The sequence below is a fragment of the Ochotona curzoniae genome, unplaced genomic scaffold (assembly GCF_017591425.1).
Source record: "Ochotona curzoniae isolate NIBS_2020 unplaced genomic scaffold, NIBS_Ocur_1.0 contig_2723, whole genome shotgun sequence".
NCBI lineage: Eukaryota > Metazoa > Chordata > Mammalia > Lagomorpha > Ochotonidae > Ochotona > Ochotona curzoniae.
In genome coordinates, this window is record NW_024465573.1 from 18,951,071 (window position 1) to 18,974,980 (window position 23,910).

General features: G+C 45.9%; 1 protein-coding gene across 2 annotated transcripts in view; it reads left to right on the top strand.

Annotated features, from left to right (window-relative positions):
- Positions 1-23,910, top strand: part of DIXDC1 (DIX domain containing 1) — a 66,465-nt gene that overhangs the window by 29,732 nt on the left and 12,823 nt on the right. Inside the window, exons 1-13 of one of the 2 annotated variants that reach the window (XM_040976936.1) lie at positions 1,608-2,066; positions 4,778-4,887; positions 8,361-8,509; positions 11,754-11,843; positions 14,270-14,323; positions 15,711-15,761; positions 19,636-19,740; positions 20,549-20,602; positions 21,002-21,094; positions 21,173-21,244; positions 21,917-22,006; positions 22,340-22,501; positions 23,628-23,694. In XM_040976936.1, the coding sequence (XP_040832870.1) occupies positions 2,044-2,066; positions 4,778-4,887; positions 8,361-8,509; positions 11,754-11,843; positions 14,270-14,323; positions 15,711-15,761; positions 19,636-19,740; positions 20,549-20,602; positions 21,002-21,094; positions 21,173-21,244; positions 21,917-22,006; positions 22,340-22,501; positions 23,628-23,694 (1,120 nt within the window). In that variant the 5' untranslated portion in view covers positions 1,608-2,043. Of the gene's footprint in view, positions 1-1,607; positions 2,067-4,777; positions 4,888-8,360; positions 8,510-11,753; positions 11,844-14,269; positions 14,324-15,710; positions 15,762-19,635; positions 19,741-20,548; positions 20,603-21,001; positions 21,095-21,172; positions 21,245-21,916; positions 22,007-22,339; positions 22,502-23,627; positions 23,695-23,910 lie in introns of those variants that run through there. The other variant, XM_040976935.1, reaches the window with a different exon arrangement.

Sequence of the window (23,910 nt, forward strand, 5' to 3'; positions counted from 1 at the left end):
GTTCCAACAAAGAACAAAAAAAGGATTTGCTTGAAAGAATTACAGAGCAGGAAGGAGAGATAGGAAGAGGTTCTTCATCCGATAGTTCATTTCCGACTGCAATAGCTAGAGATAGGCCAGGCTTAAACCAGGTGTTTCATCTGGGTCTCTCATGTGGGTACAGGGGCTCAAGTACTTGACCCACCTTCCTCTGTTTTCCCAGTTACATTAGCAGGACGTCGGCTTGTAAGTGGAGCAGCAGGGACTCTAATTGACACCCTTATGGGATGGCTGCATCTCGGGCAGTCTTACTTGTTATGTCTCAATGCTAGGTAGCCAATTCCATGGCATTTAGTGCCTTTGTAATTTGTTCAACCATCACCTGTATCCATTTGGGAGATACCTGCATCACTCCAAAAGGAAACCTGTATCTATTACACAATAGGTGTTGCTTTAATGAGAATCTGAACCATTGTTTCCTTGTGTGTGACTTAGGCTGTCACTTGGTACAGAATCAGAGGGGCTTATTTTGCAGTGAGATTTGCTTCCTGTGTATCTACAGGCCTTTCTTTCCAAACCTGATAGTGCCTGGTGACAGTCTGGCTTTCCCTCTGAGAGCACCTGTCCGTTCCTCCCAGGCATTGTGGGCTCAGGCAGGGGCAGGGGTACTGTCTGACTGTGCCAGTGAGGGGTCCACTGGAAGCAGGCTGTAGTGGGCTAAACGTGAGAGTTGTCTAAGCCAGGAAGGTTCAAAAGAGAATAGTTAGTAATCCCCTTCCTGTTTTTCACTCCTTCATTTTGCTGTTTTCTTGTCATGCTGACCGCTAGCTCAGCTCTTGCAGATGCCCTATCCCCATTCTGTTTCTCTCAAGGAACCCTCAAAAGAAGAGAGTTTCTCATGGTTACCTGTGAAAGCTCGGGTTCAGGTACTTCTTGTACCGTTCCCCCCCCCCCCCCCCCGCCCCAGCCCACTTAACGCGCTCTGTGACCTTTGAAGGAGCTGGGAGACCCAGGAAGTGGTTTGCTTGGGGGATGGAGGGCGATGGAAAGACAGTCCCTGGCGCGTCATCCCCTCTCCCTGGGGCTCGGAGACCGGCGAAGCCCTGTGCGCCTGTTGCTCTCTAGACCTCGGGCCAGCCTCTCACTGCATCCAGGCGAAATTATCTGTATTTGGGGGGAAAAAAACAGCAGAGGAAAAACGTACGCCGGAGGGGAAGGTGGGAGGAGAGGGGTGCTCAGCGGCTCTCCACCCTACCGGCCTGCCTTCTCGCAGGGAGCCGGGAGGGCTCCATTAGGACCAGACCTGCCGGGACCCCGCGGCCATCAGGGAGGGGCGGTATTAAAAAGCAGCGTTTCCACGCGTGCTGATCTGCCCCGGTACCCACAAAGCCCGTCGGCCGCCCCCCACCCCACTTGCCTGTCCTGGGCCGTGTGATCTTCGGCCTCCACTGAGCCGGCCCCGTTGCTGGCCCGCGCCCCTACCTTTACCCAGGGCCGTCGGCCGCCGAGCTAGGACTTGGGTCTGAGCCCAGGGCTGCTTCGCCGCGTGTGACAGCCTGGGAGGGTGGGGAAGGGAGGGGAGAAGGGAGGGACCAGGGAGGCGCTGCGGAGCGGGATCGCCCGCACGCTCGCCGCCGGGGACCCGACGCGCAGCCCGAGCCTCCGGGAGCCTCTCTCCCAGTGGGAGATGGGTTGACATGCCAGCGTCTGGGGGCATGCTCGGAGCGGTGCGGCCGAGGAGACCGAGATGCGGCTACCAGGGACCGGCCGCCTGCGAGAGGAGGCGGCTTCCGCCGAGGCCAGGCTGCCGCAGAGTCTGAGCCGCCGGGACACCGCGCCTCTCACACGGGAGCATCCTAGTCTCAGGAGCGAGACGCCTGCCACTGCCCTCCCTACTTTCCACGGCCATCGGGGCGAGCAGCCCTGCTAGTTGGTCTGCTAGTGGAGTCCTTCTTCCGTCCCCACCGCGGGGAGACATGTCCGAATTGGGGAGCGCTGTGGCTCCCCGCCTCCCGATTCACCCACGGAAGCAGGCTTGCTGAAGCCGGAGCCCGGAGGGGGACCATGGGAGGGACACAAGTCAAATGGTGAGCTGAAGCCACTTTGGCTTTCGAGGTGGGGGCATGGGTGGGAGCGGGGCCAGGACTGGAGGATGCTGTTGGCCAGTCAGACGGTGATGGGTGGGGCGCTTTCTTGGGGTAGGACAGGCTGCTGGCCTGGGATTTTCCCTGTAAAAGACGGTGGGTTTAGGAGGGAAGGAGTGGCGCTTTACCCTGTTGGTGTCTCTGGTCAGGGCGGGACCATTTAGGAATACACAGTGCTCTTACTGCCCATCACCAACCTAAAAGCCTCATCAGGATCCAATTTGCAAGTGTTTTTGCTGTGAATTACTTGTCTCCTAAGTGAAGACTGGAGACTGATAGATGTCTGAATTAAGGCGGGTATCAGTTGTACTCTGACCTCAGGATAATGATGGCAAGGAGGAAAATACTTGTTTTTAAACTAGGACTTTTTATTTCAGCTAATCGGAGAGGAGTTTAAGCCATTTAATTAATTAGGGCTTAAATACTTTGCTGTGACCCCAGGTGAAGGATTGAATGTGGCTTTCTCATCGGTAAAGTGCTTAGGAAAACAGCAGGATGCCTGCCCCAACCCTTTCCTCCTTCAGGTCCTCAGTCTTCCCACTTGGCCACCTAGTTTCCAGGTCTTACCTCTCTGTGGTCTCACCCTGGCAGCTCAATTCAAGAAAGAGAAGTGTTGTTTTCCTGGGGCTGCTCTGCCACTCCCCCAACGGGGTTGGATAGCCAGACATCCGCCTCCTTTTGCCCTTATATGGGAGACACCCTTAGAAGGGAGAAGGTGGAACTGAGCATGCGTCTGGCTTTTAGGAAAGCAGTTTTCCAGCATCCTAGGTTCACACTGTGGGCTCTCCACCCCCCTTTGTCTCACACTTACCCACTGTGGTCCAGCCAAATGCAGGCAGTGGAACATGTCAGCCATGGCACCTTGTCAGCTGAGAAAGTGTTGTTTTATTTTTTCTCAAAGAGGAGCAGCTGTTGCAGGCTTCTTTCTAGTCTTGGATTACCCAGAAGGTAAATGCTGAGGTTTACGCAGTCGTAAATCTACTCTCCTTATAAAAGCCCTTAGATGAGAGCTTTTCTAACAGCTAATTGGTGTTGGCTTGAATGTCAGATTGCTTAAGTGGTGAAAGATAGTAGAGATAGGTCTATAAAGTACTGAGAGTTCTAGAAAGCAGACATCACTTAAAAAATTTTGTATTGATTTGAAAGGCACAGTTAGAGAAAGAGAACCTGATATTCCATCTGCTGGTTCACTTCCCAGATGGCCACAGTGGCTGGGGTGTCATCCATGTGTCTCACTTGGATACAGGGGACCAAGAACTGGGGCCACCTTCCACTACTTTTCCAGGCTCATTAGCAGGGAGCTGTATGCCAGTACCATAGGTAGAAGCTTAACTTGCTAAGCCACAATGCCAGCCCCCTGTCACCATTTCTGAATACCACTTGCTACTCCCCACACCTCACGCCTGTTTGTGCTAGAGTTCTGTAGATGTGCTTCAACCGCGTTCTTTGAAGTCGCACAGCACTCATTCTCTGTGATCCGAAGCAGAAAGAGACTGAGGTCTTTTCCACCAAGACTCTTAGATTCTAAATGTCAAGGAGGCTGGGATGTTAGTCCCTAGGCTCGCCACAGCTTCAGAAATCTTTGGCTGCTGTCTTTGGGTACATGTTTTTTGCTGGCTTCCAGGAGGATGCAATGTTAACTCCCGATCATGGTTGTGAGGATTAGCCTGAGAGACTTCAGGGGCACATTATGTGGGTCAGTGACCCCTAGACACTTTCCCTGTTGTCTGGGTGATGGATTTGGAAAGAATTCCTGAGAGGGGGCTGGGCTTGCAGACCCCGGAGCCCCTGAGATTGTTTCAGTGCTGATGTTCTCAAGGTGCAGCTCAGAAAGCATTGGTTCCTCCCACTCCTTTATCCCCATGGGATGGAAGCGTCAGCCTCCCATTCCCTTCTTGTCTTGTGGATTTGCTGAAGTAGGGGTTTAGAATTCCAAAGGTAGTAGAATTATTGAGAGGTTGCCAATGACAGTTTGAAAGAGTACATCAAGTAGACCATTATTCTACCAACACCACACCCCAACAGATTTCCCCCTTTGATGTATTACTCTTCGTTTTGTATTCTGGCTGAATTGTTGACATATCCTTGCGCCCGTGAACAGTCTGGCAGTATATATACTCTGGAAGTTTCTACCCCTAAACTTCCCAAAAGCCACCCACAAGCCTGGTCTTCTTTTGCACTGAACTCAGATCTCACCTGCTGCGATTGCTTGCTGGTATCATTTTCATGAGAGAAGTTTTGGAAATAGAATTTCCTTTTAGTTCCCAAATCTACTAAAACACTGTCGTCCAACTCTGACAAGGGGACAGAAGATGACACTTGTGGCAGTGGTGGGCGGTAAATGAAAACAAACTTTACAGACCTTTAAATGCTGGACTACTTATCTTTCTGATGATTCCCTTCTCAATTGATTAGGCATAAAAGCAGCCTTGTTGTGGAACAGAATTCCTGGGACTGAGCTATTCATTCAACAAGTTCATAATTCAACAGCTAGTTTTTTTTTTTTTCCCTAAAGAGATAGTTGTTCTTACTATGGGCTATGTTCTTGTGTCAGGTGATGGGAGTAAGATGATTAACATGGGATAAGTTGTGGAAGTTGTTTTCTAAATAACAATTCATAATAATCCCTTGTCTTCCTTTCTCTTTGATCACAGCCTGACTTCACCCAGTCCTATCCACAGTGCCAAGAGTGAGTCCATTATAACTCAGTCGGAGAAGGCTGATTTTGTGGTTATTCCACCCGAAGGACTAGCGAACAGAACAGGTACTCTCTGTCTCTCTAGCTCAGCTTGAGCAGTGTTACAGTCCTGACTCCCATTCCTCAGCCCTCTGGGCTACTCTTTCTCCACGATTTGAACGTGCAGGATCAGCTCAAGGGCTGTAATGCTTCTGACCCAATTAATGTGCTTATCCTCTGGCAGAATGTCATTTCATAGGTGTTCGCTGTCAGAAAACTTGTGGTAGCATAGACAGGCCTTCCCTAGCCTGGCTGCTTATGAGTTAGGAAATATTTTTGGTACAGTCAGAAGCTTTACTCAACCGAACATTTAAAAAGAAAAAGATTTATTTATTTGTTTTTTTGAAAAGCAGAGTGACACAGAAAGAGGAAAAAATGGAGAAAGAAATAGACAGAAACCTTCCATCTGCTGGTTTACTCCCCAAATAGCTGCAGTGGCTTGGAGTGGGAATGGCCAAAGCCAAGAACCTGGAGCTTCATTGGGGTCTTCCACTGGAGTCTTTCATTTGGGTGAAGGGATCCAAGTACTTAGGCCATCTGCTGCTTTTCCGGGTGCTTTAGCAGGAAGCTGTATCAGAAGTGGTATGATGAGGCCTGCAATGATAGCTCAACTGGATAATCCTCTACCTCTAAGCAGCGGGATACCATATAAACACCAGTTCGTATCCTGGCTGCTCCACTTCTGATTCAGCTCCCTGCTTATTGCCTTAGAAAGTAGTATAGGATGGGTCGGTCCGGCACGGTGGCGCAGTGGTTAAGGTTCTCCCCTTGTACGCCCGGGATCCCATATGGGTGCCGGTTCTAATCCCAGTGGCCCCACTTCCCATCCAGCTCCCTGCCTGTGGCCTGGGAAAGCAGTCGAGGACGGCCCAAAGCTTTGGGACCCTGCACCCGTGTGGGAGACCTGGAAGAGGCTCCTGGCTTCAGACCGGCATAGCATCGGCCATTGTGCTCACTTGGGGAGTGAATCATCGGAGGGAAGATCTTCTTCTCTGTCTCTCCTCTCTGTATATCTGCCTTTCCAATAAAAATAAAATAAATCTTAAAAAAAAAAAAAAAAGAAAGTAGTATAGGATGGCCCAAATCCCAAAGCACCCACATGAGAGACCTGGAAGGTGCTCCTGGGATCCTGGCTTCGGATTGGTTAAGCTCCAGACACTGTGGCCACTTGGGGAGTGACCAGTAAATACATGACGTTTCTCTCTGTATCTCCTTCTCTTTAAATCTGACTTTTCAATAAAAGTAAATAAGTAGGTCTTAAAAAAAAAAAAGAAGTGGTACAGGGCCCAACATGATAGCCTAGTGGCTAAAGCCCTCTCCCTGTAGCCTGAGATCCCATATGGGCGCCGGTACAATCCTGGCTGCCCTGCTTCCCATCCAGCTGCCTGCTTGTGGCCTGGGAAAGCAGTCGAGGACAGCCCAAAGCTTTGGGACAAGGCACCCATGTGGGAGACCTGGAAGAAGCTCCTGGCACCTGGCTTCAGATTGGAGCAGCTCCAGCCATTACGGCTGCTTAGGGAGTGAACTATTGGATAGAAGATCTTCCTCTCTGACTCTCCTCCTCTCTGTATATCTGACTTTCTAATAAAAATAAATAAATGTTAAAAAAAAATGCTGGACCTGGCACGATGGCCTAGTGGGTAAAGTCTTTGCCTTGAACATGCCTGGATCCCATATGGGCCCTGGTTCTAATCCCGGCAGCTCCACTTCCCATCCAGCTCCCTGCTTGTGGCCTGGGAAAGCAGTTGAGAATAGCCCAAAGCCTTGGGACCCTGCACCCGTGTGGGATACCCAGAAGAAGTTCCTGGATCCTGGCTTCGGATCGGCATAGCATCAGCTATTGCGCTCACTTGGGGAGTGAATCATTGGACAGAAGATCTTCCTCTCTGTCTCTTCTCCTCTCTGTATATCTCTGACTTTGCAATAAAAATAAATAAACCTTTTAAAAAAACACGTGAAACAACAAGGACTCAATCCTGAGTTCATATGGGATTCTGGTGTCACAAATGGCAACTTAACTCACTGTGCCACAACACCAACCCCTTAATGGTTTTTATTATTTCATTGTATACAAATCACGGCAGTACTTTCTCCACTTACATGAATTTTGGAGGCAATAGTAGGAAATGCAATGTCTGCAAGAACATACAGAGTAGGTAGGTGCACATCAGGCTTGCTTGAGGGTATGGAAAGAACCCCAAAGAGCTCTCATTTTTTAGACTTCCCCTTTTTTAAAAAAAAAATATTTATTTTGATTATTTTTTTATTGGAAAGGCGGATATACAGAGAGGACAGACAGAGAAGAAGATCTTCCGTCCGATGATTCACTCCCCAAGTGAGCGCAACGGGCCGATACTATGCCGATCCGAAGCCAGGAGCCTCTTCCGGGTCTCCCGCACGGGTGCAGGGTCCCAAAGCTTTGGGCCGTCCTCGACTGCTTTCCCGGGCCACAGGCAGGGAGCTGGAAGGGAAGCGGGGCTGCCGGGATTAGAACCGGTGCCCATATGGGATCCCGGGCGTGCTAGGCGAGGACCTTAACCACTTGCGCCACCATGCCGGGCCCTACTTTATTTTTTTTTAAAGATTTATTTATTTATTGGAAAGTCAGATATACAGAGAGGAGGAGAGACAGAGAGGAAGATCTTCTGTCCAATGATTCACTCCCCAAGTGAGCGCAATAGCTGATGCTATGCCGATCCGAAGCCAAGATCCAGGAACTTCTTCCAGGTTTCCCACATGGGTGCAGGGTCCCAAAGCATTGAGCCATCCTTGTCTACTTTCCCAGGCCACAAGCAGGGAGCTGGATGGGAAGTGGAGCTGCCGGGATTAGAACCAGGGCCCATATGGGATCTTAGCGCGTTCAAGGCGAGGACTTTAGATGCTAGGCCACACCGCCGGGCCCCATAATGCACTTTATATGGCTGTATGTGCAATTAGGCAGGATAAAATAGACAAAGAGAATAGAGACAAGAAATTTTAATAACAGGAAAATAAAAGCAAGGAGACATTTAGCAATTGTGTAAGTATGTTCTTACTACTTTGTTTGCTGTGTGACTCACCAGTGTTACATTTGAAAGGGGTTCAGTTATGGCTGAATGGTCAAAGTCATTGAATCAAGGTCTCTAAAGTTGTAGAGTAACCAAGAGGAATTTTATTTTTGTTGCACTGACAGCTCATTTCTTGGTGAACTCAGACTCAGGAAATGCCTGGTTTAGGGGCCCAGGAGTAAGATCCGTGAGTTCCAAACCAAGACTCCATTATCGAGTGTTATTGCTTCTGCAGGGTTGAAAGAGGCCAGATTTCACCAGCAGTAAGGTGCTAGGAACCTGGAGCTTGAGTTACTGCCAACGCTTCATGCGTCAAACTCCACCTGGTGGAAAGTCCAGGTTGTGCCGGGAGGACAGGTTCAGAAGGCTGGTGTCCTAAAGCTGCCAGCACTTCGTGCCAGAAATCAGTTTTCTTCAACATGAACCGTGCTGTTCGCTCTTTTCACTTTGCAGAGGAGACAGATTCTCCATTATCCCGAGACTGGAGGCCAGGGAGCCCTGGAGCTTATCTGCAGACCCCATGGGAAGAACAGCTGCTGGAACAACAGGAACATCTAGAAAGAGAAATGGAAGAAGCAAAGAAAATGATATCAGGACTACAGGTAGCTCTTGCCCTTGTAGTTTGTCCCGGGTGCACCTCTTGATTGTTATTAACTGAAAGTGAATTGACTTTTGTTTTATGGGAGATGAGAACAGAAAGGAAAGTTCAGAAAGAGGAAGTAGGATCCAAAGAATAAAATTCCTTGTGTGAGCACTTTAAATGGACTTGGGTGGTGGTGGTATTGTTTATAGCACAGCTGTTAGGATTTTTGCAAACCCAGGCGCTACTGGTTCATCTGAAAGCCTTGTGCTGACTCTGCTTTGCAGGTGGGTTTCTCTCCCTCATGTGCTTACAGACCTGCAGTCGTAGCTGTCAGCAGAGAATGGCACAGTGAATATAGATGGGATTTTTTGCTAGGAGTTCTCCAGTAGGAAAGATGTGAGAGCCAGAAGTGCTGCCAGGTATCCATTTTCCATTAGTCTAGCTAAAGCACTTTACTCACTCCTATGCCATTTGCAAACGGATGCCAGGGTTTAATGAGCAGGTAGAAGAGGTTTTCCTTGAGTAACAAAGCTCTTCAGTTGTTCCTGTACCTGTAGTGTCAGCTCAGCAAACATCCCCCAGAGACTGACTGACCCACTTGACATGGCTTCCACCCCGAATGACTCCCTCTTTCCTCTCTTGGTGTATCCAGTCTGGGTTTTGGGGAGCCCCGGTGGTGGGCCGATGACCCTGAATTGCCTAGGTATATTCCTTTCTGTTTGTTCTGGGAGCTGCACTGCTTCGGAATTGTGAAATATTTATGGATACGTAAACAAAGCCCACATTATGTGTGTGGCTCTGGCAGCCGGCAGGCGGTGGAGGGTGTGCTCCCAGCCAGTCAGCAACAGGGCAGAAACACAAAGGGTTCCTAAAGCAAAAAGGAGATTGGTGCTGTGGTACAACAGTTTGCATTCATACTTACCCCAAGAACTGGGAAGGGTTGGAGAGATGGATGTTTATTGTAGAAACAGTTACCCACAAAAAGTTGTCAGGTGCTACACCTCCCTCCCGTTAGTTGTGTACTTTTGGAACGGCTGACTGATGAGGCCTTTTAGATTCCTTTTCTGCCATTTCTGTGAAGGATACCTTAAGGAGGTGTCTTTGTTGTTATTTTTTTTTCCCCTGTATTTTAATAGGAAGTATTTCTGTAGAATATTGGGATTATACCCAAACAAGGTTTTTCCAGGATAATTTACATTATATGAACATAGATGTTCATGACTTTGGCTTTGAATTGGGTTTGCATTTTTTATTCTGGAAGAAATTTGATGGCAGATTAGATAGAAAACGAAGAGAATTGACAGGCAGAAAGTCAGCATTTTCATATTCCCTGCAAACAGAAGAGTTCTAACTCACAGCCACATGATCACAATGAGAATTCAGTTCCATTGTGGAATACAAAGGGGCTCAGAGCATCTACAGGGCTTTTTAACTCTTTCAGTGATGAGCAAGTTGCAGGCTCAGCTCCAGCTAAGATTTCTGACATATTAACAGCCTTTAGTTAGAGCTTGTTGAATGGCTGACATTACAGTTGATAATTATTTCATGTTGTTCTCTTAGCTCCCTACAGCCCAGTGGCTTCTAACTTGTGTCTGTGCCCCTTAAAATTACTCCGTAGGATAACCAAATTCATTTGCCTTAGAAAAATTTTCTTACTATTTTTTGGTAGATAAACCATTGGGTAGATTTTAAGTTTCACTTATGAGTTTACGTTAGTGTTTATTGAAACAGGACTAAGCCTGAACAGCTCTGAGACATAAGTGTGATAGAAAATAGAGACATTTTCCAATCTTTCACAGAGCTGATTAAGTCTCATGATACCTACCTGCAGAGGGAGGTTCCAAGGTTTTTTTTTTTTTCTCTTGTTTATTTATTTGAAAGACAGAGTAAGAGAAACAGAAAAAGAGAAGGTGCCAGTGGTGTTGTAAAGCAAGTTAAGCCGCTACTTGTGAAACAGGCACCCCATTTCAGAGTGCTGTTTTGAAAAACCACCTTCTCTGTCTCTGATCCAACTCCCTGCCACTGTTTCTGGGAAAGAGGCAGCTGCTGGTCCAAGCAGTTGGGTCACTTCCACCCATGTAATGAGTCCCAAGTAAGGTTTCAGGCTCCTGGCTCCACCTGGCCCAGCTCCATCTGTGGCAGCCATTTGTGGAATGAACCAGAATATGGACAATCTCTGTTTCTTCCCTCCCTGCTGCTCTCTATCACCTCACCTCTCAAATAAACAAAAATAAATATTTCATTTTAAAAAGAGAGTGATTCCCCTACTTTGTTTTATTGTCTAAATGCCTGCAACAGCTAGGGCTGGGCCAGACCAAAGTCGGGGACCTGGGCTCAGTCTGGGTCTCCTGTCTGTGTCAGGGGCCCAGTTACTGTTACAGCTATCATCTGCTGACTCTCAGGGTTTGCATTATCAGGAAGCTGAATTGGAAACAGGGGAAGAACTTGATCACAGGCACTTTGATATGGAATTCGGGCATTCCTAGCTGTGTAGTGGTATAACCCAGAGTGTAATAACACCAGCCTCAGATCAAAGTTTTATGAGTCCCAAAGTACACATACATGTGATTTAGGAGGCTTTCTTCCAGTGTAATATTTAAAATTATGAATAGAATGTCAGGCATAAGGTCTGGGGAGGGGCTGAACTTGAGCTTCCTCAGATTCAGGGTAAAGCTGCCTTCCTGTTCTACCAAGGAATATTCTAGTGAAAGCAGAGCCTGGTTTGAGGAGCTGAAATGAAAGAGGGCAGCTCTCTGTAAATATGTATTCCTTCTTGTTCTGTCCAGGCCTTTGGGAGTTAAAAATGAAGAATTATGAAAACAAAAATCAGATAAACTGAAGTCAGTGTTCTAATTGTGTTCAAAATGATTCTTCATAGTAAATTTTCAAAGTCGGGATAATTCTGTCCTCTCGTTAGATCACATTCCACCTGGTAAAACAGTATGAGCAGCTCCCGTTTGAAATGTGTCTGTTATTTCTGCAAGGAATGTCTGTTTGGTTTACTTTGGGGCCAAGGAGTCTTAGAGCAGAGGATTCATGTGTGTCCAGGGGGATGAAAGAGGCCCAGAGTGTGGACCTGGCAAAAGGAACTAGTTTTAAGAGGTACAATTGGAAATATTTCAGGAGCAAAACTTACCAAGGAAATTTCTAGAGGATGCCAGGTTGTGATTTCACTTCTGATGAGCTTACCAGGCCAACTCTGAATTGAGTCATCCGATGGGGAGTGAAGTTTCTTCTTTCTTTCTTTCTTTGTGATTATTCAGGCTTTACTGCTCCACGGGTCCTTACCGGAAGATGAGCAGGAGAGGCCGCTGGCCCTCTGTGAACCAGGAGTGAACCCCGAGGAGCAGCTGGTGAGAGCTCCATCTTTTGTGTTCTGACTTCTGCTTATTGGATGTGACTTGATTTTAGCATTCTGTCCCGCTGACTGTGTCTTCCCGGGATGTATTCCTTCCTCCCTGCATCTCCTTGCTCGTTTTCCCCCTGTACATTGGCTGCTCTTCCCTTCTTCATTCATTGAGTCAGTCAACAAATATTTGTCAAGCACCAACCACGGGCAGGTACTATTTGAAGTTGCTGGAGATGTGGTGGTGAGAAGTCAGGCCTGTGACCTTATGATTGTGGAGTTTCCCTCACGTCTCCTTGGGAGCTTCTCTTTGGGCGGGTCCCTTTACTGTGGTGGCCCTGCATTCAGAGCCCTCATGTGTCTTAAGCATTCATTGGGGAGGCAGTGTTATTTGTCTCCATGTTTTTGCTCACGTCCCACCTGTTCCTCATTTATTTCCAGCTCAGCTCTCTCTCTAAGGAGTTCAGGATTTCTTTATGCAGTTTACACATTAATGTCCCATTAACATCTCAATTTCCATGAGTCCTCAAAGTTATTTTTTATAGTCCGGTAAACCATCACCACCAAAATACTCGTCTTTTTTGTTTTCAGATTTATTTATTCTTAGTGGAAAGGTAGATATACAGAGAAAGGAGAGACAGAGATAAAGATCTTCCATCCACTGGTTTGCTCCCCAAGTGGCCCCTATGGCTGAAGCTGAGCTAATTGAAGCTAGGAGCCAGGTCCTCATGTGGGTGCAAGATCCCAAGGCTTTAGGCCATCTTAGACTATTTTTCCAGGCCACAGGTAGGGAGCTGAATGGGAAGTAGGGTAGCCAGGACACGAACTGGCATTCATATGGGATCCCAGTGGATGCAAGGTGAAGACTTTAGTCACTAGGCTACTGCACTGGACCCACTACTTGTGTTTTGGATGTCTGTTTCAGATGTATCTATCCAAATGGCCCAAATAGAAATATTGTAATATGGATACCTTCCTTGAATATTCTTTCTTTAAGGACTTATTTATAAAGCAGGGTGACAGAAAAAGAGATTTTCTACCCCCTGGTTTACTCCCCAGATGGGCACAGCATTCAGGGCTGAACCCAGGCCAAAGCCAGGAGCCTCTCACTCCATTCTGAAATCACATAGGTGTCAGGGGTCCCATATACATAAGCAGGAAGCGCAGTCAGAGCAGAGCAGCTTGGACTCCAACAGGCACTTGTGTATGGGATGGATGCCAGCTCTGTAGGTGGTAGCTTAACCCCATATGCTACAACACTGGCATCTTCTTACTCCTCTTCTTTTTTTTTTTTAAAGATTTATTTATATTTATTGGAAAGTCAGATTTACAGCCCCAAGTGGCCGCAACGGCTGCAGCTGAGTCGATCTGAAACCAGAGCCAGGAGCTTCTTCCAGGTCTCCCATGTGGGTGCAGAGTCCCAAGGCTTTGGGCCGTCCTCGACTGCTTTCCCAGGCCACAGGCAGGGAGCTGGATGGGAAATGGAGCAGCCAGGAAATGAACCACCTCCCACATGGGATCCCAGTGCAAGACGAGGACTTTAGCCCCTAGGCTACCATGTCAGGCACTCAGTTTGCCTTTTTAATATCTTAATCTTATTTTCCTCATTGTCATAAACCCCTTATTTAACTCAGGCCATCATCTGTAACCTAGGGCCTTTTAACTGATTTTTTTCACATTGCTTCCTTGTCCTCATCTGATTCATATTCTGTGAAACATGAAAATAACTTACTATATTAGTAAGTCTTTTGTTATTTTCACAAAATTCCTGGGTCTGCTAACTTACACTCAGAAAAGGTTTATGTAGCTCAGTTTTGGAGGATCAAAGTCTAAATAGCATGGCTGCTAGTTTGGCTCCATGTACTGGAGGAGCCGGGAACAGAGAGTGATGGACTCAAAAACTCAAGCCTTTATAACATCGTCATGAGAACTCAATAGATCACTTAAGAATGACCTCTGCGGCACCCCATGAGTAACCTAGGTACCTGCCATTAGACCCCCACCTCTGAAAGGTTCCCACCACTGTGGGGACCAAGCTTTTGACACCTGTGCTTCTGGGGCACATTCAGCTTTCAGAGGCCGGAGACTCTAAAGCAGACTCCTCACCTTGTCACCTGTTTGCACGAAACATTCCATCAATGACCCTATTGCACTCATTTGCACTTTGTGGTCTGGTCCCTGTTTTCCTCTCCAACTTTGTCCCTTGCCATTTCTTCTTCCTCAACCCTACCCTGCCTTCACCACACACATGTGAATTCTCAGCATTGTCCATATTGATCTACCTGCTGCACTCGTGGGCACAGGCTTCCATCAGAGGCAGCACTTGTTTGCTGTTCTTTGTATCTAGTAGGTGCTCAATAAATATTTGCTGACCAGCTGGCCTCTGGACTTCACAGTCTTTGAGCATAAGCATCTTTGTTGTCTTATATTCAGATCATAATCCAAAGTCGCCTGGATCAGAGTCTGGAGGAAAATCAAGACCTAAAGGTAGGTTAGGACATGCATGTTTTATCCTTTGCAAAAAATGTGAGAATGTTACAGATTAAATTCAGGAAAATTAACAGAGATGTGATGGGAATTGGAGTGCTGGCTGTATCTGTATTATGTCCTTGATTGAAAGAGAGGTATAGCCCAAATATGTCATACTTTTCTGATTTTGGTATATATATAATATATAGCATTATTGATTGTACCTTTTTGAAATGGTTCCCAATATTAACCAAAATATTCGTTGATGTAACCTAACAGAAAAAAAATGGATCTAAGTGTGGCTTTTTTGATGACTACTTCACACAATTCTGAAACAGCAGTGTTTCTTCTTTTTGTTTGAATTTGTAGTGTATGTTTTTTTTTTTTTTAAGATTTATTTTTATTATTTTTTCATTGGAAAGGCGGATATACAGAGAGAGGAGAGACAGAGAGGAAGATCTTCCGTCCGATGATTCACTCCCCAAGTGAGCGCAACGGGCCGATACTATGCCGATCCGAAGCCAGGAGCCTCTTCCAGGTCTCCCACGCGGGTGCAGGGTCCCAAAGCTTTGGGCCGTCCTCGACTGGCTTTCCCGGGCCACAGGCAGGGAGCTGGAAGGGAAGCGGGGCTGCCGGGATTAGAACCGGCGCCCATATGGGATCCCGGGCGTGCTAGGCGAGGACCTTTAACCACTTGCGCCACCGCGCCGGGCCCTGTAGTGTATGTTTTAACCCTTTCCCAATACACGTGCATAAACATACTCCCAGATCTGAATTTCTAGTAGAGGAATTCTTGAGCACCTCTGAGGAGACATTAAGGATCTCACTTTTGCATATGTTAAAGCAGTTGGAAAAAAAAAGAGAACATAGTCTGAGTGTGCTTCTTCTAAAATTTCTTTACTAATGACAGTCATATATCTGTATTTAATGTATTTTAATGGATAATTAATCAGGTGGCAGATTTTTGTTTGGGCCACAGAGATCAGTACCTTCTTGGAGACTCAGAAACACCATAACTCTTGCTGAACATTGCGGAGTGGGCTGGCTGTTTCATCGTTGGGGACAGGCATAGTTACTTGTGATCCTCAACTTTCGTGAAAAGGGTATAGACTTTCCTGGTGGTGGAGCATGCTGGCTGTGGTGAGCCTGTGGAAATGGGTGTCTTCTTCCTTGGTGAGACTCCTCTCTGCCTAGGCAGTGTGGCCAGGGTGCCCCAGAGACCCATGCGGATGGGTTCTGTTTGTTTCCACTGCCAGCCTATTCTGGGTACTGAGTCAGTAATTCAGCAGAGGGTTAATTTTTGGTGGAATGGTAACTGGGTTTTGTCTGCTGGCTGACGGAGTGAGGTCATGCTTCTGAAGCAGTCCAGATGCTGCCATCTGATCTAACTATATTTGGTTTGCAGAAGGAGCTGCTGAAGTGTAAACAGGAAGCCAGAAACTTGCAGGGGATAAAGGTAAAAAGGAAGACACTTGATTCTTTAAACAAAACACTCTGTGAGGGGGTGTGTCTGTGAATGGTGAGCCTTGAGCAGGATGGTTGGAATTTGCTAGGGGCCTCGGGCAGGCCCTGTGCTCCTGGGAAAAGTCAGACCCCTGAGCACTGGACCTTTGTTTTGCTAGGCTTCCCTCTGGGACTGCTGCTTCCCTCTGTGTCTCTTGTTTGTGTCTTTATGTAGAATGTCCTCTTCAGTTTGAAAGCATGCCCTTTTTAGACAGAGATTATAATTTGTTTAGTTTTTGGATCATTAATAACATTCCAGTGGGTCAATGTACAAAAGGTTAAACTGAAAAGTCAACCTGCCAGCCTTTGTCCTACAACCAGTCATCCAGTTGTCTTTCCTGGAGGAAGCTTATTAGTTGTTAGCACATAATGCATGCATCATTTACCCACACACATTTTTAAAAGAAAGCTTTATTTACTGGTTTTAAGGATTTATTTATTTTTATTGGAAAGGTGTATTTATAGAGAAGAGGAGAGGCAGGGAAAAAGATCTTCCATCTGCTGGTTCACTCCTCAAATAGGGATGCCAGTGCTTGGCAGTAGAGGATTAGCCAGTTGAGCCATCATGCTAGGCCCTACTTACTTGAAAGTCAGAGCTGCAGAAAGAGAGAGAGAGAGAGAGAATTTTTCATCTACTGGTTCATTCCCCAAATGGCTATATCACTTAGAAATCAATCAGTCGGAAGCCCACTTTTTCCAAGTTTTCCATGCCCCACATTTTTATCCACATTGTAGTATCCTCTAGATACAGCATGACAACCTGTTTTTTTTTTTTTTTTCAATTTAGCAGTGTATCTTGGAGGTCATTCTATTTCAGTGTATATGGACCTTGCTAGGTATTTTTATGGCTATATACAATATTTTGGTATATGTGTATATGATAATTTATCAGCTCAGTCTACTATTAATATTATTTCTGGCTTATTTCTGCACTCTGTTAGTGTAAACAGTGAACTCGCTAATGACCTTAAATGTATTTTCTCAAGCCGGAATATTTGTGTAGCTGCTGAATAAATACCTAGAAGTAGAAAATATACATTGTGAGTGTGTGTGTGTTTAAGATTTATCTGAAAGGCATAGTGACAGGAGCTGGCTGGCATGTGGTGCAGCAGGTTAAGCCACTATCCACATGGGGGATTTGGATGAAATTCCTGGCTCCTGGCTTTGACCTGGCTCAGCCTTAGCCATTTGGCAAATGGACCAGCAGATAGAAAAATTGTGTGTGTGTGTATGTCACACACATGACTCAGAGAAGAGAGAGAGAGAGAATCTCTGGCTTTTAAATAAATACAATGAAATGTTTTTAAGAAAAAAAAGGCAGAATGACAAAGAGAGGGAAATACAGAGAATCCACTGACTCCAAATGGCCACAACAACCAGGCAGGAGAGTGTTTGAAGCTAGGAACCAGGAACTTCATCTGGATCTTCCGAATGAATGGCAGGGGCCACAACACTCGGCCATTTTCAGGCACATTAGCAGGGAGCTAGATCAGAAGCAGGACAGCCAGAACACTAACTGGCATCCCCATATGGGATGCTGTTATTGCAAGTGGCAGCTTAACTGGCTGCACCACAGTGCCAACTATGTTTTTCAGGAGCAGTTTTTTTCCCAAAGTGTAACTCACTTGGACTAGCCTATAGTGTAACTCAGCAATATTTTCCAGAAACATAGTCTGAACCTAAGTGGTTTGAAACTTTTCAAACAGCGGATAAGCCCTGTGGTCATATAAGTTTGAGAAACACCTAATGGGCTTGAAGACTCACAGTGAGTAATAGCATATTAAAAGACTAAAGGATGTCTGTTATAAATATGTAAGCCTGAAAGGTTTAGAATTATTAACCACGGAGGCTTCTTCTCCCATGTAATTCATCAGCATCTGTTAGAGCACCTGCTGGGAACTGTTTCTCTAAATTGTTGATGCCAGGAGCCTCTTCTACCACATTTACCATATACTGTTATGACAGACTGCACACTTAAGAATGGGCTTCAGGGGACAGTATTGAGACATAGTAGGTTAAACTATCACCTGTCATGCTGGCATCCCTTATGGGCACTGGTTTCAAGTTGCATCTGCTCCAGCTCCGTGCTGATGTGCCTGGGAAAGGAGTGAAGGATGACCCAAGTACTTGGGCTCCTGCATGCATGTGGGAAATCCGGAAGTCTTGGCTCCTGGCTTCTACCTGAGGCCACTCTGGTCTTTCTGGCCATTTGGGGAATGAGTCAGCAGATGGAAATTCTCTTTCTTTCTCCAGCTCTCTGTAGCTCTACATTTTAAATAATTTTTAAAAGATATTTTCTTAAATTTTTTTTTAAGTTGGGAAGGCAGATTTACAGAGAGGAGAGACAGAAAGATCATCCATCTGCTGGTTCACTCCCCAGGTGGCTGCAATGGCTGGAGCTGAGCCAATCCAAAGCCAGGAGCCAAAAGCTTCTTCTAGGTCTCCCATGTGGGTGCAGGATCCCAAGGCTTTTGGTCATCCTGTACTGCTCTCCCAGGCCACAAGCAGGGAGCTGGATGGGAAGTGGAGCAGCCAGGATACGAACTGGTGCATTTAAGGTAAGGAGTTAGCCACTAGGCTATTGCACAAGGCCAAATAAAACATATACATATACACACACATATAGGAAGAATGGGCTTCAGGGTTGTGCACTGTGCCACAGTGGGTTAAAATGTTGTTTTCAAAACATACACATTCTGTATTAGAGTGCCAGTTTGAATCCCATCTCTTGTGCTTCCAGTCCAGCTCCTTGACAGCAAACCTGGAGAGAGCTAATGAAGATTTGAGTATTTGAGTTCCTGCCACCTGTGCAGGAGGCCTGGCTACAGTTCCTGGCTCCTGGCTTGTCACTTGCTATGTGGGGAGTGAGCCAGCAGATGAAATATCTCTGTGTCTCTTTCTTTCTCTTTGTCCTTGCCTTTTAAAACAAATAAATCTTAAAAAAAAAAAAAAAAAGGCTTCTACATCCTCTAGACCTTATACCATTTCTTTTCAGTCTGTAAAGAGAAAATTGAGGACAAATATGGTGGAACGAAGCCTTCGTGTAGGTTCAATTTGAGGTCTCCATGACTGCAGGAATGTGTATAATTGGCCTTTTAAATAAATGTACCTGTTACACTTTTTCTTAGCTGTGGTAGGAACTAAGAGAGTTCAACCTTTGGGAAAGATAGCTTAGGGCTGTTAAGATCTTAGGAGAACTAGGAAGAGGAGCCATCAGTTCTGATCAGCAGAAATGTAATTCCAATCCTGGTCCAGAACAAGTGTTGGAAGCCAGAGGAAGTAGGACAGCAGCAGATCCTAGAAACCAGCATAGGAGGGAATTCAGGGATTCCTTATGGCAGGGTGGCAGGCAGGAATAGGGCCTATTCCTCTAGGAAAGGCATCCAAGAAAAGAAGCACAAGAAAGAAGACTTAATCCAGCTTGAGTATTTATATGCCCAAGATATAAATGAGGAAGCCAAGATGGGAGGAAGTGTAAGTATCTCAAAAGTAGTGAATGGTAGATTTACAATTTAAATCTAAGGTTATCTGTTCCCAAAGGCCACTCATTGTGTCCCCAGGATCCGTGCTCTCAGAAATGAAGCAAGGGTAGGAGTAAATGTAGACAGAAGGAAAATCTGATTTCAGTCCCCTGATAAGACAGTAAGTAGGGTCTTCCTTTAGATACTAGTATCCTTAAGGACATCAGATCAGCAACTTATGACAAGATCTGTACTATTTTGGTCTCCCACTTGGAATCGATTCTGGTTACACAGTAAATGAGTTAGTAATAACTGGCTGATTAATTTAATGGAGATCACAGTAATTAGTGTGCTCTCTTCCCCCAGGATGCCTTGCAGCAGAGATTGGCTCAGCAGGATACATCAGTTCTGCAACTCAAACAAGAACTGTTGAGGGCAAATATGGACAGAGATGAGCTGCACAACCAGAATGTGAGTTGAGTGTATGACCTCTGACCTTGTTGGTTCCCACTAACAGAATAGTGTGTGAGGTGCTGTGATGTCTACCATGCTTGTCCCCCTTCTTTTGTGTTTGGATTGCCTGCACTCACTGTCTGCATTTTATTCCCTGTCAGATTCCACTCTTAGGTAGAAAGTCGTGTCATGCTGAAGGTCCTGGAACCCTTCTACTATAGTGAGGGTGAGGCTAAATTGTGGTTCTACGGTCCAATGATTTCATTAAAGAATATCAATAGAAATCATATATTGTTTCCATAGTCACACCCTCTCTGTGCTGTGTACTGTAACTACCAGCATTAACTCTGATTATTGAATAGCTTTTTGTCACCCTAGCAGATACCCAAGACAAGTTTCTTAGGAATGAAGGAAGTTTGTTTTGGCATACAGTTCTGAAGGCTCATAGCCCCAGTCCCACAATGGCTGGCCGCGTTGGTTCAGCTGTCTGGGGAGGCCAGAGGATGGCAATGGCAAAATGAATACAGAAGAATGCTCACATGGCGAGCCAGAAACAAAGCAAGAGCAGTCAGGCCCAGTTCAGGCTTATAGAACCAACCCTCTCCTGAGAAGTACCTTCTGAGGGCATGGCCCTTCATGATCTAAGGAACTCCCATCAGGCCCCACCTTCTAGACAGCATCATTGGATCAAGTCTGCACCAACTCATGACTTTGGGGTTTCAAAGTCTGTGTGAGCTAGGAGCTCACGTTTAATTTTTAGCTGCTGGCTTTCTTGAGTCTTTGTGAACAACACCTTCATGCCAGCCACTTGTTCTTACTTTTGCAGGTGGATCTGCAGAGGAAGCTAGATGAGAGGAATCAGCTTTTGGGAGAATATAAAGTAAGGATGATTACTGATTTGGAAATGGCTTCCTTCCGACCTTCTCATTGCTGCTGTTGTTTGAAGACTACTTAGTTATCCTGTTATCACCCTTTTTTATGGAAGATAATTGTTTTCTCTGGCCCTTGACTCACTAACCCTGAAGAATGCACACCATAGTTTGTAGAAGTAGGAGTCTGAAGCCAGAGTTCTAGTCTTGCCTTTATCTCGAATCAGCATGGGTGGCAAGGAGAAACCATAAATGGGAATCCTGCTGCTCTCTTTATCTAGAGTCCCAGGCACTGTGGGAGATTCTGCCATGAGGCTCTGCTTTCCTGTGGCAGAACCTTCCCTTCCCAGGGGGAGCTGTTGAGTGTCCTTGGTTCTGCCACACATCTGAAAGCTCTGTCTCTGTTGCAGAAAGAGCTGGGGCAGAAGGATCGCCTCTTGCAGCAGCACCAGGCCAAGTTGGAAGAAGCACTCCGGAAACTCTCAGATGCCAATTACCAGCAGGTGAGAACAGTTAGCCTCTGACATCCCTTCCCCTTTGCCCAGCAGAAATCCTTTTCTAATAGAGCCTCTGCCCTGCAGGTGGATCTAGAACGGGAGCTGGAGCACAAAGATGTCCTTTTGGCTCATTGTATGAAGAGAGAGGCAGATGAGGTAACCCAGGACTCGCTTACAAGACAAAAAGATTGTTTTTCTGACTTAAGAGAGCTGAACCCAGGCCATAGGCCAGTTTATTAGATGACTGTTTTGGCAAGAGGGTTGAGTTCCTATAGATTCCAGAATAAGAACATGAAGTTTTAAAACCCATCTTTATACAACAGTTCTGTATTATGCAACCTTAAGTTGCTTAGCTTATGAACCTTGAAGATAAGACTCATGTAGAAAATATGAATAATAGCTGTCCTCTCTGCCTTTAGGAAGAACATGTAAGGTCATCCCCATAAATAACTAAATATAGTTCCATGTCGTCCATCTGGCACAGAGTCTATCTTAAAAAAATATGAAAAGTTGTCCTTAGTTTTTGTTACCAAAGCAAAGGCATGAGGTGCTTGTGCAGGGTTCTGAGTCTCCACAGTGACTGTGTCAAGAGTCCAAGTTAGGGGGTCTTCTATAGGTGGAGGTTGTCATTTCTTTATTTCTACATCCAACATGATGCGGCAGTGAAAAAAGGGGAAGAAATGTAAACTCATGTAGCTTACATCTTAACAGAGACATTAAAAACAGAAAGTATGTGCAATGTCAAGAAGTGACATAAAGAAGAAAAATAAAGACCTCTTGGCTTGGAATTCTCTCTTTAACTAGTCTCATTTCTTTTTGCTGCTCTAGGTGACCTACTGCAGTAGTCACAACTCTGAAAGCAATGGTTTTCTCTTTCCAACGGCAGGAAAAGGAACTACTTCCATCACCCACAGAGGGGTAGGTCCCTAGGATTTGGGTGCAAGCTTGCCACTTCTAACTGAAACCAGAAGAATGTCCTAACCATTCCCAGTGGACTAGGCTTTTTATCTCACAGTTCCCTTATCCTTGCATCTGTTGTGTATATAAAGATTGAAGGCACTTGTTCTACAAACTCAAGACACACACTAGGCCTGCCTTTGTGGAGGAAAATTTCCTACCAATCACATCTTCTCAGCAATGAAAGATCTATTCTGGGTTCCTCTGGGTTCCTCTCTGTTTTCTCCAGTTGTTAGGTGTGTTATGATAATATGGCTCCGGGCTATGCTGATGGCACCTTGCTTTTGCCCACAGAGCAGTGACCTGCAGCTGGTTCGTGATGCTCTCCGCAGCCTGCGCAACAGCTTCAGTGGTCACGATCCTCAGCACCACACCATTGACAGCTTGGAGCAGGGCATCTCCAGCCTCATGGAGCGCTTGCATGTCATGGAGACGCAGAAGAAACAAGAAAGAAAGGTAATGTCTTCACTCTGGTAGCTCTCTTGGGCAAGCTCCTGAGCAAGCCTATTTTTGAAAATATTAATGCGGGGCCCTGTGCCATGGTACAGAGTAGGTTAAGCCTCCACCTGTAGCACTGGCATCCCATGGGTACTGGTTCATACCCCAGCTGCTCCACTTCTGACTCAGCTCCCTGCTCGTGGCCTTGGGAAGCTGTGGAGGATGGCTCAAGTACTTGGACCCCTGCACTCACGTGGAGACCAGGAGGAGGCTCCTGGCTTCACACTGGCCTACCTCTAGCTGCTGTGGTCATTTGAGAGGTGAACCAGCAAAAAGAAGACCGCTCTTTCACTTGTTGTCTCTCTCTGTAACTCTGCCTTTCAAGTAAAAATACAGCAAATCTTTATAAAAATATTTTTAAAATGTTAATGTGGCAGAGTCAGGGTTAAGTTACCGTTGTTCCACTTGCAATCCAGCTTCCTGATAACACCCTGGAAGAAGCAGTGGGAGATGATTCCCTGCTACCTACATGGGAAACCCGGATGCAGCTCCTGGCTCCTGGTTTTGGCCTGTCGCAGCCAAAACTGGCCATCTAGGGACTGAGTAGTGGGTGGAAGATTTCTCTGTCTTTCCTTCTCTCTGTGTAGTTCTTTCTAGTAAATAAATATAAATCAGTAAATAATAAAAATATCAATGTCGATGAAGGAAGTGCTAGAAAATATCTTACCAAAAAAAAAAAATTAGGGAAAATGAAAGATCCTGCCAAAGGTTACCAATGTCTTTTTTCTTTGCTTTTCCTCTCAGTGGAGCTGTCTGTTCATTATGGTACAACAATCCAGGAAAGGAGTTCATGGGAACTCCTGTTCCCAGCAACTGCATTTCTGTCTAAGGGACATGGCTCTTGATCCGCCACGCCCCCACCCCACCTCCAAGGTCTCTGTGTTAATTTGTGCCTCTTTTCTCTCCTGCCACTGGACAACCTTGACACTAGACAGGAAGATATGTGGAAAATGCACCAGAAGCTATAAAGTGTTTTAGAAATATACATGAATATTGCTGGTATAAACATGTTCAATTTGACAAGATTGGAAGAAGAAATTATAGAAAAATGTATATAATTTTTTCTTTTATGTGGCTCCTTCAGGTTCGAGGCAAGTCCCCCAGAGCTCAAGCAGGTGGTGATTACCCAGAGTCCTGGCCCCCGCACTCAAGTAAGTACTTCTTATTGCCCAGGCAGGTCTCCAAGCAATTGAGTATTTTTCAAATTACCATTGGTTTGAGGATAGAATGTTTCTTTCTTTCTTTTTTTTTTTGTGGATTTACTTATTTTTATTACAAAGTCAGATATACAGAGAGGAGGAGAGACAGAGAGGAAGATCTTCCATCCGATGATTCACTCCCCAAGTGGCCGCAACGGCCGATGCTAC